Source organism: Piliocolobus tephrosceles, chromosome 13, assembly GCF_002776525.5.
Source record: "Piliocolobus tephrosceles isolate RC106 chromosome 13, ASM277652v3, whole genome shotgun sequence".
Classification (NCBI taxonomy): Eukaryota; Metazoa; Chordata; class Mammalia; order Primates; family Cercopithecidae; genus Piliocolobus; species Piliocolobus tephrosceles.
The window spans coordinates 54,438,716-54,452,625 of NC_045446.1; the positions used below are offsets into that span (position 1 = coordinate 54,438,716).

The 13,910-nt window shown below is 48.7% G+C and overlaps 1 protein-coding gene across 3 annotated transcripts; it reads right to left on the reverse strand.

Moving 5' to 3' along the window:
- Positions 1-8,958: 8,958 nt before the first annotated feature.
- On the reverse strand, positions 8,959-13,491 carry ADM (adrenomedullin). Of its 3 annotated transcripts, none has more exons than XM_023189922.2 (5): positions 13,392-13,491; positions 11,127-11,257; positions 10,571-10,689; positions 10,270-10,419; positions 8,959-10,042 (listed from the first exon to the last, which is right to left on the reverse strand). In XM_023189922.2, exons 3-5 carry the CDS (start codon positions 10,666-10,668, stop codon positions 9,730-9,732), a joined length of 561 nt encoding a protein of 186 aa, XP_023045690.1. In that variant the 5' UTR covers positions 10,669-10,689; positions 11,127-11,257; positions 13,392-13,491; the 3' UTR covers positions 8,959-9,729. The 3 variants fall into 3 exon arrangements, with proteins under 3 accessions (XP_023045690.1, XP_023045692.1, XP_023045689.1); XM_023189924.2 differs by lacking the exon at positions 13,392-13,491 and adding an exon at positions 12,262-12,381; XM_023189921.2 differs by lacking the exon at positions 13,392-13,491 and having other exon boundaries at positions 11,127-11,645.
- Positions 13,492-13,910: the final 419 nt, after the last annotated feature.

Sequence of the window (13,910 nt, forward strand, 5' to 3'; positions counted from 1 at the left end):
ATGGTTAGCCTGGGTAATATGGTGAAACCCCAACTCTACAAAAAATTTAAAAATTAGCCAGGCATGGTGGTGTGTACCTGTAGTCCCAGTTACTAGGGAGGCTGAGATGAGAGGATCACCGAGCCCAGGAGGTCAAGGCTACAGTGAGCCATGATCACCCCACTGCACTCCAGCCTGGGCAACAGGCTCAAAATAGTCTCAGTATGGAGTGAGGCCACTGGTATAAGTTGGAAACCTCAAAAACCATTTTTATCTCAAAAAAATAAATAAAATAAAATGTTTAAAGTACAAAACAAAATTATAAAAATATTAGAAAAGAGAGATGGCTATTTTAAAATATTGAGGTAGAGGAAGACTTTGTAAGCAAGCCAGTAAAGACAGAAATTATAAAGGAAAAGATTGATATCTTTGATTATATAAATATTTATAAGTTTTATATGGCAAAAAATAAGCCACACTCTACAAAAAGAAAAAAAGTGCGTCTCTATGTGACAAAACTTTAGTATTCTTAATCAATAAGAATATTAAAGTATTTCAGATCAACAGAAAAAAAAATATTCCAACAGAAAGAATGAATTAAGAACTCAAAAAAAAAAAAAAAATGGCAGGGTGTGGTGGCTTGTTTATAATCCTATAATTACAATCCTGTAATTCCAGTACTTCGGAAGGTCAAGGCAGGAGAAACACTCAAGCCCAGGAGTTCAAGACCAGCCTGGGCAACATAGTGAGACCTCCTCTCTACAAAACACTGAAACATTAACCAGGGCGGTACACGCCTGTAGACACAGCTACTCAGGAGGCTGAGGCAGGAGGATGGCTTGAACCCAGAAGCTGGAGGCTGCAATGAGCTATGAGTTATGATCATGCCACTGCATTCCAGCCTGGGTGACAAAGCGAGACCCTGTCTGTTACTAATAAATAAAATAAATAAATAAATAAATAAATAAATAGATAAATAAATAAACAATAACAATGTATGTAAGGGGAAATATAAATGATCATGAGTACATGAAAAATACTCAAGCTACACTAATAATCAAGGAAATAAGTTAAAGTAGTGAGAAGAGTTGATGCTGTTAAATTAAATTTAGCCCAAATCTGCTTCCTTACATATTTTAAGTTTGGCCAAAAGCTTTTTGCATACATAGTGAACGGTAACCTAACAATGTGAAAACACACTGTAACCTACTCTTGTAATAAGTAGCCACGTCTCAGCCAATCACAGAAGCCATACTTCGACTTCTCACAGGTAGCTAAGTGTTCAAACCTTGTTTTTAAAAGGCAGACACAGAATTGTAATCAGTCTGACTGTTTCTGTACCTCACTTCCATTTTCTCAATGTCACCTTTGTTTTTCTGTCCATAAATCCTCTCCAACCACGTGGCAGCACCAGAGATGCTCTGAACTTACTCTGGCTCTCCGGGGCTGCCTGATTCGTGAATCCTTCTTTACTCAGTTAAACTATGTTAAATTTAATTTGTCTAAAGTTTTGTTTTTTAAACAATGCTGATTCCTCTTTCTGGTGATACAGCAGACCAAGTTGAAAATCCTGCTACTATAAAACATCTAGGCCGGGCGCGGTGGCTCAAGCCTGTAATCCCAGCACTTTGGGAGGCCGAGACGGGCGGATCACGAGGTCAGGAGATCGAGACCATCCTGGCTAACACGGTGAAACCCCGTCTCTACTAAAAAATACAAAAAACTAGCCGGGCGAGGTGGCGGGCGCCTGTAGTCCCAGCTACTCAGGAGGCTGAAGCAGGAGAATGGCGTAAACCCGGGAGGCGGAGCTTGCAGTGAGCTGAAATGCGGCCACTGCACTCCAGCCTGGGCGACAGAGCGAGACTCCGTCTCAAAAAAAAAAAAAAAAAAAAAAAAACATCTAGAAATGTTAAGTAAAATACACTTAATATACTTTTAAATGCATAGCTGAACCCCATGAAAATACAGAAAATCCACAGAAAACTAAACCAAGGTAACTAAAAACCAGAGTAGAAAATTTGAGCTGAAAAGCAGTTGCCTGGGTTTTGGGGAAGGGGTTTCCTCCCTTTGGTAACAGAGATTTGTTTAGGGACAGAAGAAAAGGAACTGAGATACTCACATAAATCCAAGGACTCTCAAAATGCTACACCCCACATTGCCAGCACAGATGCACTTTTGCATGGTTCATAAACATAACATTAAGAAATTAATATAAAGAATGGTCTCAGATGGGTAATAACCTTGGGACAATTGGCAGAAGCAAACATAAATCTCTCTGAAGGGACTCAACCCAGTCCACACAGAATTACCATCAACTAAGCTTTAATAAGATGAGCTCGGAAACCCAAATTACAGGAAATAGGAGGAAATACATCACAATGAACAAGAGTCAGCTGATAAAGGTAACAGAGTTATTAGAATGAAACTATAAACTAAATGTTTTAAATTATTAAGGATATAAAATGCAGTCTCAAAAACATGAGAAAAGAATAAAACTTTTTAAAGAACAATAGGAAACACCATGTTTACCTATTAGATGACACAATATTATTAATTGAAAAGAAGAATAATGTTCAGTGTTTCAAAGGAAATAGGAAATTGACTTTTTTTTTTTTGAGACAGAGTTTCACTCTTGTCACTCAGGCTGGTGTGCAATGGTGCAATCTTGGCTTACTGCAACCTCTGCCTCCCAGGTTCAAGAGATTCTCCTGCCCCAGCCTCCTGAGTAGTTGAGATTACAGGCACCTGCCACCACGCCTGGCTAATTTTTTGTATTTTTAGTAGAGATGGGGTTTCACCATGTTGGTCGGGCTGGTCTCGAACTCTGAACCTCAGGTGATCCACCCAGCTTGGCCTCCCAAAGTGCTGGGATTACAAGCATGAGCCACTGCAACTGGCCAGAAATGGACTTTTTTATACTGTTAGTAGAAGTAAAAATTGATCCTTCCAGAGGGCAATCTGGCTCAAATGCTTTAACAAAAAAGAAGACAGACCCAATGACCCAATAATCTTACTTGTAATAATTTATCCTAAAAAATAGTCATAAAAGTACTCAAAAATGAGGTGAATGCACATAAAAATGTTCACTGAAGCCTTTAAAAAAATTGTTTAGTGATGGGATCCCCCTATGTTGCCCAAGCTGGTCTCGAACTCCCAGTTTCAAATGATCCTCCCACCGTGGCCTCCTCGTAGCTGGGATTATAGGTACAAGTCACAGCACCCAGCTATACTAGGGGCATTTTTAATTGTAAAAACACAGAGGGAAAACCTTGACGTTCAGCCAGGCATAGTGGCTCATGCCCATAATCCCAACACTTTGGGAGGCCAATACAAGAGGATTACTTGAGGCCAGGAGTTCAAGACCAGCCTGGGCAACACAGTGAGACCCCAGTCTACAAAATATTTTTAAAATTAGTTGGGCATGGTAGTGCACACCTATAGTCCCAGCTACTCAAGAGGCTGAGTCAGAAGGATTGATTGGGCCCAGGTATTTAGGTTGCAGTAAGCTATGATTGTGCTACTGCACTCCAGCCTGGGACAGAGTGAGAAACACACACACACACATGCGCACACGCACACACACCAAAACCAAAATAACCTTAACATCCAACAGCAGAGAATGGTTAAACAAATGATGATTTGTTTCATCATTTGTTTCATTTAATTTTAATAAAATGAAATACTGTGCAGGAAATTAAAATGATGTTGCACAGATATATTTACTGGTATCAAAAGATGCCCAAATATACTGAGAAGTGAAAAAAAAAAAAAAGCAGCTCAGCAGATCATGGACAAATATGATCTCACTTCTTTTTAATTGTGTAACCCATTAAGAAAAGTTCAAATGACCAATAAATAAATGAAGATATGTCAACATTCACCAGCAACCAGTAATGGAAAGTAAAACAATATTACTTTTATACTCATCAGCATGGCAAACATCAGAAGAGGATCCATGCTATATTTCTCAGGGTTCTCTAGAGAAACACAATCAGTAGGATATGTATAGATGTGTTGATTTGTTTATTATGGGAACTGGCTCACGCAATTAGGGATGCAGTAAGTCTCAAGATAGGCTGTCTGCAAGCTGGAGAACCCAGAAAGCTGGGGGTGTAATTCAGTCCAAGTCCAAGGGACTGAAAACCGGGGGAACTGATGGTATAACTACCAGTCTCAGTATGGAGTGAGGCCACTGGTGTAAGTTGGAAACCTCAAGAACCAAGAGGTCTGATGTCCAAGGGCAGGACAAGATGGATGTCCCAGCACAAGAAAACAGAGGGGAGAATTTGCCCTTTCTCTGACTTTTTTGTTCTATTCCAGGTCTCAACAGATTAGATAATGCCTGTCCACATTGATGAGAGAGCTTCTTTACTCAGTCTACTGGTTCCAACGGTAATCTCCTCTGGAGACATCCTCACAGACATATCCAGAACTAATTTTTTACCAGCTATTTGGGCATCCTTTAGCCCAGTCAAGTTGACACATGAAATTAATCATCATACATATAAATATTGCAAAGACATGGGGAGGTGAGAACTCTCAGGCACTGCTCGTGTAAATCCATACTGGTACAGGCATTTTGGAAAGCAAGCTCATACAATTTAGCATAATCTGTATGTAGAAGGCTTTCAAGTAAATGATGCCATTTCTGGGTATATATCTCGAAGAAATTTTCATTTAGACCCATAAGAGGACATGAAATGGAATGTTAATTTACATATTGTTTGTGGCAGAGGGGTACTGGGGGCAACCCAAGTGTCCCTCATTAAAATACAAGAAAAGTAAAATGTGGCAGATCCATAAAATAGTGTAATATTCAGCAGTAAGAGGAAACAATCTACCTGGATAATTTTTTTAAAGTGTTGAGTGAGATTAGGAAACAATAAATATTTTAACACAATGTGTTTGCAGGTTAAAAACATGCAGTTGTGAAATACCAGCAGATTTTACAAGATTGTATACTATAATAAGCACAGATATCAAACACATTAAAGAGGGTTCCTATAAAGGAGATGTGAAGGGATATGGAAATTAAAGAAGAAAAAATAAAATAATTTTAAAAAGAGAGAAGCCTTGCACAGATCGGTAATGACAATTTGCCTTAAACTGAGTAGGTTTAATTCAACTCTCTCCACTGAATTCAATTTTTTAAAGTGTATATATGTATAATATATAAAAATGTCTAAAGGAAGTTAGCCAGGCATCATGCCTATAGTCCCCCCTACTCAGGAGGCTGAGGCAGGAGGATTGCTTGGGCCTGGGAGTTTGAGGCAGTGAGCTTGATCAAACCACTGCACTCCAGCCTGGAAACTGAGCAAAACCGTGTCTCTAAATAAATAAATAAAAGATTAAAATGTCTAAAATATTAATAGTGGTTATATCTGAAAGTAGTATTACAGGTGAATCTTTTTCTTCTACACTGAATAAATATTGTAAATAAGTAAAATGCCTTTTTATGCTTTAAAATTGTATTTTAATACTCAAAACTACTTTCCTAATGTTGGATAAATGCACAAAAAACTACTAAATTCGGCTGCCTGTGTGGCCACAGTCATTTTTATTGTTTTTCCAGAATGTTCCAAATAGCTCTGGAACAAGAACAGTGGGACCACCAGATAGCTATCTAGCCTCACCCTTCTTCCCATGCACGTGAAGACCAAGTCTCCAGCCTGGCTTTGGCAGAAACCTCTGTGGGACTCAGGATAACAAGGCCTTCTCCTCAGCTGGGGAAAGGAGCGGCCTTATGTCATAGCTCTCTCTCGCTCTCTCAGAGTCAGCTCAGAAAATCCTCTGAAAAGCTGCTTTAAGCAGCAGTTGCCAAGACAAAAGATCCCACCTCAAGGGTGGAAACTCTATTTGCAATTTTGTAGACACAGGTGTTCTTCCAGGCAACTTAAGATCTACAGTGTGGGACTGTATTTGGCCAGGAATAGCTCAGAAGGCCTTCCCCGCCGAAACCAGCTCTTGAAGCTTCAGTGTATATTTTAACTATATTTGGCAATTCTAACCAAAGAGGTCAGTGGCTTAGCTCAGGAGAGGAAAAAGGTTGATTTATAATCCCTTCTTCAAACCAAGACCAAAAATTTAAAACTCAGTTCATTTATTTATTTTGCACTCATTGAGCTTACTGCTGAAGCAGCTCTCCTTCCCTATTCTACCAGCCCTCATGTAAATCTTTCAGAACCACAGGTGTAAATCACCTATACAAGCTATCCCTGTTTTAGAGGACATTTGGGGACATTTGGCTGGAGAATCTAAATGTTAAAATTATCCCACTTTACTCCGTATGTCTTTAGAGCATCAAAATAGCCTGTAGCACTTGGGTGCAAATCCAGGCTCCAGCACTTATTACTCACTGTGTAACCTTGGCTGAGTTACTTTATGTCTCTGAGGTTGTTTCCTTATCTATAAACAGATAACACCCACTTCACAAGGCTGTTATAATAATTAAATGAGATAAGGTATATAAAGTGGCAAAGAGAATATCTGACACCAAGCAAGTGCTAAAAAAAGAATCTGTCTCCATTCCTCCCCATCACTCCGCTTCACCCTTAGCTGTTCAGCCAAGGTGTTTGCATTTCAAGAAATTGCCTGATACCCTGTGTTTGATTACACTTGGATGGTACCATTCCCATAGCAAGCAACAGTAGCTAAAGATAAAAGCTGTGACTACTCCTCAGCTGTGGACAGGTCGAATCAGCTCACAAATGACTCATCACTGTTGATAAACGATGTGTTCTTGGCATCAGGAGTCCCTATCCTGATAAGCTTCAGCACCTCAAAGAGAAGGGCCCAGGGTTTGATGGTGACCTTCGGTTAATCCTGAACTCATACCAAACTGGTCCTAGGAGGGTCTCTGTCTCCTTGCACATGTCTCCAGTCACAGGATTCTCAGCAGGAAGGACTCCAGAGCAGCTGCCTCTTTCAGCTCAGAGCTGAACCATCTTCTTCGCTTGCCTTGAATTCCCTGAAGTCATAAGACTTCCTCAGCACAAGGCTAGACGCCTGTTCCCTGCTCATAACCGCCCTAAGCTTGTGCCCAACCTGCCTTTGGCAGCTTTGTTTGCTGGCTGACGCTGTGCCAGGGTGAGGTTTGGCTGGAGTGCTTTGTGGCTACAGGACAAACCTTGGCTCAAGGAAAGGAGTGAGTGTCTAATCTTGAGCCACCGTCTGTGAGGCTGAAGTGTCTGCTGCTCTCTGCAGTTTCTGTAGCCCCTTCAGACCACCCAGAACCCACTCACTGGCACAGAAATTCCATGACAGGAATCTTTAGTCACTTTTCATTCATACATGCCTGGTACATTTTCGGTGCCTGGCGCAGAATTCCCACAAAGTGAATCTTTTTCTGAAAGGCCCTTGAGGACAAGAATGGTCTGTAGCTGCATTTCTAATCCCCTCAATTCTGGCAAACCTCACACAATTATTAAGATCAAACAGGACAATAAACTATATGAGATTGGCACTGTCAACAGCCAGGTGCCCAAACTGAGGCTTTGTATGGTCTTAAGGAAATTCTACGTGCTCGGGTTTACTTCCTTTTAAATTGAAACTGCTTTGAAATGAGGTATCTCTGGACCCCAGACTAGGACCCCTCTCTCTCAGTGGGTATGCAGTCCTCTTCTGCAAGAAACTAAACAACCTAGCCCCTCGGAGGGGGCCTTGTAATGTGCAAAAGCCCTAGAAGGCCGTAGGCCACCCTGGAATCATTTCCATTCTCCAAACTCACCTTCAGGTTTTCTTCACCAGGAAGGTTTCTGAGATCACCTACAAGCATTGAGGCAAGGGAAGCTTTTTGGAAAGGACAAGTAGCTGATCTCCATCTTGGGTCCTTAGGATATTGGATGACACAAACGGGGCACCCTGAAATCAAAATCAGGGGTCCTTCTCTTTACTCTCCCCTTATGTCCTAACTATTCCTATGTCCCCTGCCTTTCTAGTCACTCAAAGAGGGCTTAGTGTCTGTCTATCGCCGGAACTGCGATCAACCTTCTCAGAAGATAAGGCATATAAAGAAAGTGAGAAGGAAGGAGAGAGAGAGAGGAAGGCTGGAGAGAAGTGAAGAAAAAAATGAAAAACGGCTTGGGAAGGAGGAAGGAAGAGGTGAGCGGAGGGGAGGCGGAACAATGAAGGTCTCAGGCCGTCGGAGGCTCACGGTTCCGGCGGCACGTCCGTCCCGCCCGCCTCCAGCAGGCAGCTGCACACAGCGCAGCGTGTGGGCGCTGAGTCACTGTCCCAGAACAGGGAGCCACGGTGCAGGTCTGGGGGGTGTAGGGGGACGGCCCTGGTTGGCATCTGCAAACTGTTTCTTTTTTTCTTTCTTTCATTAAGGCTGTGTGCTGACTCCCACGTAGCAGAACTTATTAAACCGCACGTACTGCTTGGCGGCGCTGGGCCTGTCTCAGCTGCCTGCAGGGGGCGCCACAGCCTCGCCCATGAGCCCGCGGTCCGCGGGCGCTCGGGCCCGGGGCAGACCCGGGGTTACTGGGGGTTACTGGCGGTTACTGGGTTTTCCGGAGGTGTCCCAACGCATTGCTGGGGCGCCTTGGAACTTTAACAACCGCGGCAGGCAGGGGGAATGCCTCTCTTAGAAGGCCTCAGAGACCACCCCAACTTTTCGAAGCGCACTTTCGCGCAGGGTTCTGTGAGCAACCCTGTAAATCTAGGACTTCGTTGCGCAACCCGAGAGTCCAGGCTTGCCAACCCACTAGGGCTCCCCCTACCCCCGCCCGGCCTGGCCGCCACGCCAGGCGGTGACCTCGGGCGTCTCCGCGAAGCCCTGGTTCGCACCCAGGACACGTGCTCTGCGCGCCCCACACAGAGAACAGAGCTCGTGACAGCTCAGCCCGCTCAGAGTAGAGCCAGCACCTGCACGCGCTGCCGTCCCACCTTCCCAAGCCCGGCGGCGGGACCCCAAGGCTCCTGGGCGGGCCGGGACCAGGGCACGCTCCCTCCCTAGACGCGAGAGCCGAGCCGAGAGAATGAATCAGCATTGAGACAGTTTATTGGTTTGCTGTTCGCATATCACCCATTTTATGGAAATTATACAGAGACTTGGTGTTTCCTTCTTCCAAGCAGGAGGTAATCAGTCTTTCTCTTTCATGCACACAAACACAAACACACTCACATTCCACGCGGCGAGCAACTTTACACCTCACTGAGACATTCACGTCTTAAAATAGGGGGAGGAGGACAATACAATTGCTTTTAAAATGCCCTTAATACAATATATAACGTACAAAAATATCTCTATATTTGAAGTTACAAAAAAACTCTTGACAGCAACAAACTTAAATATTGATAGTTACCTCTATATGTACAACACGCATTGCACTTTTCCTCTCTAGGTTTTGGAAAGTTCAAGTAATAGTGAGGCTTGCGCCCTGGTGGGGTGACACGCCGTGAGAAATCAGTTTGTGGGCGAGCACGGCTGTGGCTCAGACCCCTGCCCCGGGGGTCTCAGCATTCATTTCTCAGTTTCTCCTCTCCTTAAGCCTGGCAAACACTCACTCGGATTCTGCTGCATCCCGCCCCCACGGGGCACCCGCACCTGAGCAAGGCTAAGGAAGCGATGCCCCCAGAAGGAGGGGCCCTTGCAAAGCCAGAGATCGCCGCCGGAGGGTGCCTCCCGGATTCGGGGTCTCCGCAGGGCTGTCACAGCCCAGTCCCCACACCGCTCGGGAAGTCCTTCGTCCCGGGAGGCACCAGCGGGATGCTTGCGCGACTGTTCGTTGTGCCATGGGCACCTGAATCCTAAAGAAAGTGGGGAGCACTTCCACTCGGGGGGACTGGAGCCCCGGGTGCTTGTGGCTTAGAAGACATCAGAGTCCGACCCGGGCCGGCCTCGGGCAGGGAGCGCCGGCGCCGGCGGCCGTAGCCCTGGGGGCTGATTTTGCTCCTGGGGGCGACGTTGTCCTTGTCCTTATCTGTGAACTGGTAGATCTGGTGTGCCAGCTTCTGCACCGTGCATGTCCCGAAGCGGCAGCCAAAGCTCCGGAGGCCCTGGAAGTTGTTCATGCTTTGGCGGTAGCGCTTGACTCGGATGCGGGCGGCATCCGGACTGCTTCTGGGAAGGGGGAGAGAAAGCCAACTTGAGACCCCATCAAGCAGAGCTTTGGCCCCAACACCGGGAACGGGAGCCATTCTAGGGCCAGAGGGAGCTGGAAACTGCTCGCGCCATCTGAGCTGCCGTCCAGCCACGACGATCCCCCCGGGCCAGGGGAGTAGAGACGGAGAGCTCCTCCCGCACACCTTCCTTCCCTCCCGTCCCTGGACAGCACAGGGCGTAGTTACCTGTCTTCGGGGCTTCGAGAGGCACCCTTCATGTCCTGGGGCCGAATAAGAGTCTGGGCAGGCCCGGCCTTCACGTCAGCGAGCCCGGTGGGGTAGCTGCTGGACATCCGCAGTTCCCTCTTCCCACGACTCAGAGCCCACTTATTCCACCTGGAAAACACAAGCAGACCCGAGTCGCGTGCGTTCAGGCGATGTCCTGGCCTGTCCCTGCTCCCATTCACTTCTAGACCTTCCGGACCAACGGTCAGTTCCCCTTGCCTGCCAGGTACCAGGACGGGGGACGGGGCTGCCCCGGACTCACTTCTTTCGAAACTGCGACGCGACATCCAACCGAGCGGTGTCAGCGCCTAGGAAGGCGAGCGAACCCAGGTACATCAGGGTGACGGAAACCAGCTTCATCCCCGCTGCGAAGCGCAGACCCTGGAAAAGAAGAAAGAGTTGAGCGTGAGCACCCGGGCCAGCTGCACCACTCGGGCGGGGCACGGAGGGCGGGCAGGGGCCCCGGCGAGGCGGGTTTAGCCCGCGCTTTCCCTGGCACTTATCTCCCTCGGCGCAGAGAGGCGCCAGAGGCGTTTGCACGCGCCTGCCGGGTGACAGGCCCCGCACGGGAGGCCGCTGCACCCCGCCAGGCTCCCAGAGGGTCTCTGCTCAACTTCTTGGAACTTGGCTGACGGAGCAGAGGTGACTGGGTCTCTGGATCTCCAGCTGTGTGCACGAGCTGGGCCCAGGATATGGGGTGTATCCCTCAGAGAACCCCCCAAAGTGGGTTGTTCCCCTCACCCAGATCTCCCAGTTTAGGGCCTTGGCAAGCACTGCCCCCACTCCACCTCTTAACCCGCAGCGTCTACGGCACCTACCTGCTAAGACAGTGATCTGCCAAGTACTTGGAGGACAAAGTCTCAGACGTCCCACTGGCAATGGCAAAACCCCGAAGTCCAAGCCCAGCTGCAGCGAGAAGCCCGAAGTGGCAAGGCTCGAGCTCTTCTATCTAGTGTCACCAAGAAACCACTGAGTGGCCAGCTCTGGTTCCTGTGCTTTATAAGCGCACGGGTGGGGGAGCGGCGGGGCGGGGCCTGTGCTGCCCAGTTGCCTTCCCTTTCTTTCCTAAGCCACGCGCGCTCCTGCTCTCGGACGCGCGCATTGCTTCCTTCGGGGCGGGGGTGGGGTGGGGGGGGGGGGGACTTGGGGGGAGAGGAGGTCCCTCGTGCCCAGAGGGCTTAGGTATGGGCTCCGGGCGGTTAGTGCAGGAACTGCTACAGCCCTAACTCTTTGGGCACAGGGTTCAGACAGTACGCTGGGGCCAAGGGGCGCCCCTACAACCTCTTGAGGTCCTTATCCAGGACCTATGCAGCCCGGAGTGCAAAGCCTCCTGGCGAAAAACAGCAAGAGCCGGCGGGAGGGACCGCGCGGATAGCCCGAGCCCCGGAGTTGGGGAGCTGTGGACTCAAGTGGACCGCGCCCCCTGCCGGCTTGGCGCCTGACCGGGCCGCGACCCCAGACTCCCGCGGAGGGGCCGGGGCAGGGACGGAGCAGAGCCGAGAGGAGCAGGACTCACTTAGTCCCCCAGAGGACCGAGACCCCGGGGTTTCGGGATGGGCTAGTAAGATTTCACAGTAGGGACAAAGCTCAGAAAAGCTAAATTGAGAATTGGGATTTGGAGGGGGGAATTATCTGAAATTTCAGAATTTACTTTTCTATTTGGAAACATAGGAATAACCAAAATTCCAAAAACATAGGAATAACCAAAATAACCAAAATGAAACACTGTTTCATTTTGCCTCCTTGTAATCCTATTATGCCTTATAAGGTCATAACCTGAGAGTGCGCCTGGCTGCTTTCATTCATCCATCGTAAACGTGAGGACTGACTGCCAGGGAGCACACTAACGCTTTACGTATGCTAATTATTTTACAGTTTACCAAGCACGGCCACATCCCAGTCTACTTTGAGCTTCACACCCACCCTTGAGTCAGGCAAGGAAGGTAACATTACTTTTCCCATTTCAGGAGGTAGAAAATTCAAGCTCAGAGAGGGGAGGTATCTGCAGAGAGGGGAAGTCACCCTGCAGGTAGGAAGCAGCAGAGTCCCTACTCGGCCCGACACGCAAGCACGGCCGACTGGGGCGCGGTGTGGATTCCTCTAGGCTGGGGTCACCGTCTTCTCAAGGGGGAAAGGAGAGTCCTAGCCCCCGCCCAAAGAATTTGTGCCTGTTCATGATGAATCACGCTAAACACGTTTGTCACCCGTTTGTGCTCTTCCATCACAGCTTCTGCTCTTTCTTCTCTCCTGGGGGCCAAATTGGGAAGGAAAGGCTAAGCCACGGGGCTTCCTGCTTCTTGCTTGTGGGTTTCTGGGGTCCTACTAACCACTCCTCTACTGGAATGTCCTGAAGCCCAGCGACTCGACGGAGAGGCCAAGGGTGCAAGACCACTAGCCAAAGAGGCTTCTGGTCCTCACCTCCCGGCAATTCTCTGTGTGAAGGTGGGCGAGTCACGTCCCATCTCTCGTGTCCCCATCTTACAGCCGGTCCTCAGCAGACCTTTAAGCTTCTTTCCTACTCTGCCATATGGCTCTGAGCTCCGGTGCAAAGGCGGCTGGGCGGTGGGTCTCGCGGACCTTGCCCAGAGTGGTCTGTCTGGGCCGCGCACCCTTGGCTCAGCCGCCTTTTCACTCTCGGGACTCAACAGTGGACATTGCACCTGGGGAAGAAATGGCCGCGCCGAGGTTGTTTATTTTAAGGACTCTTCCTGGAAGAAGCCACCTGAGCGGACCTGAATTCCATCTGAGGACGGAGGACAGATTCCGGGCCCTGACCCTGGCCCTAGTAAGGGGTTAGGACGCGGGGGGTTCGAGGAGTGCAGCACGGAGCACTGGTCGGGATCCGACCGCCTGGCTGGGGACAGGGCGGTCACTGCAGCGGCCTGGCCGGGCGGCTAGTCCGTCTGCACCGCAGACAGCAGCTATTACTGCACGCCTGCTGGATGACCAGGAGCCTCCCCAGCCTAACTATTGTTCTTCTTCCTTGTCTCCCATTTCCTTTTCCTTTCACTTTATCCTCTGCGAGTCAAGCTCTTCCCACCGATCCAGGACTGGCTATCAGTCTCTCTGAGGATGCGACTTACTTGTCGCCAGTTTCCACTTGGGTCCGCGCCAGGACAGGTTTTACTTTCATTTCTCCCGCGCGCGCCTCTGACTGCTGGGGAGGTCAAGGACAGCTAGGCGTCGGCCCACAGCCAGGGAAGGTCCCGTGGTCTGTACGCGTTCCTTCCAGTCTCCGCCAGTTCTGGAGGGGGGGGGGGGGGGGGGGGGGGGGGGGGGGTGTTCGTTCTCCAGAGAACTCTGCGACTGTACCTCGCTGCCCTTTAGAAAAGCCGGTGATGCCGGGCGCGGTGGCTCAAGCCTGTAATCCCAGCACTTTGGGAGGCCGAGAGGGGCGGATCACAAGGTCAGGAGATCAAGACCATCCTGGCTAACACGGTGAAACCCCGTCTCTACTAAAAAATACAAAAAACTAGCCGGGCGAGGTGGCGGGAGCTTGTAGTCCCAGCTACTCGGGAGGCTGAGGCAGGAGAATGGCGTAAACCGGGAGGCGGAGCTTGCAGTGAGCTGAGATCCGGCCACTGCACTCCAGCCTGGGCGAC

Bases quoted from the DNA above. Each gene is read 5' to 3' on its own strand.
- ADM (XM_023189922.2), bottom strand. From the start codon at position 10,668: ATGAAGCTGGTTTCCGTCACCCTGATGTACCTGGGTTCGCTCGCCTTC. The intron at 10,420-10,570 runs GTGAGTCCGGGG...TGTGTTTTCCAG, and splicing joins GCGTCGCAGTTTCGAAAGAA to GTGGAATAAGTGGGCTCTGA. The intron at 10,043-10,269 runs GTAACTACGCCC...CCCCCTTCCCAG, and splicing joins TCTCGAAGCCCCGAAGACAG to AAGCAGTCCGGATGCCGCCC.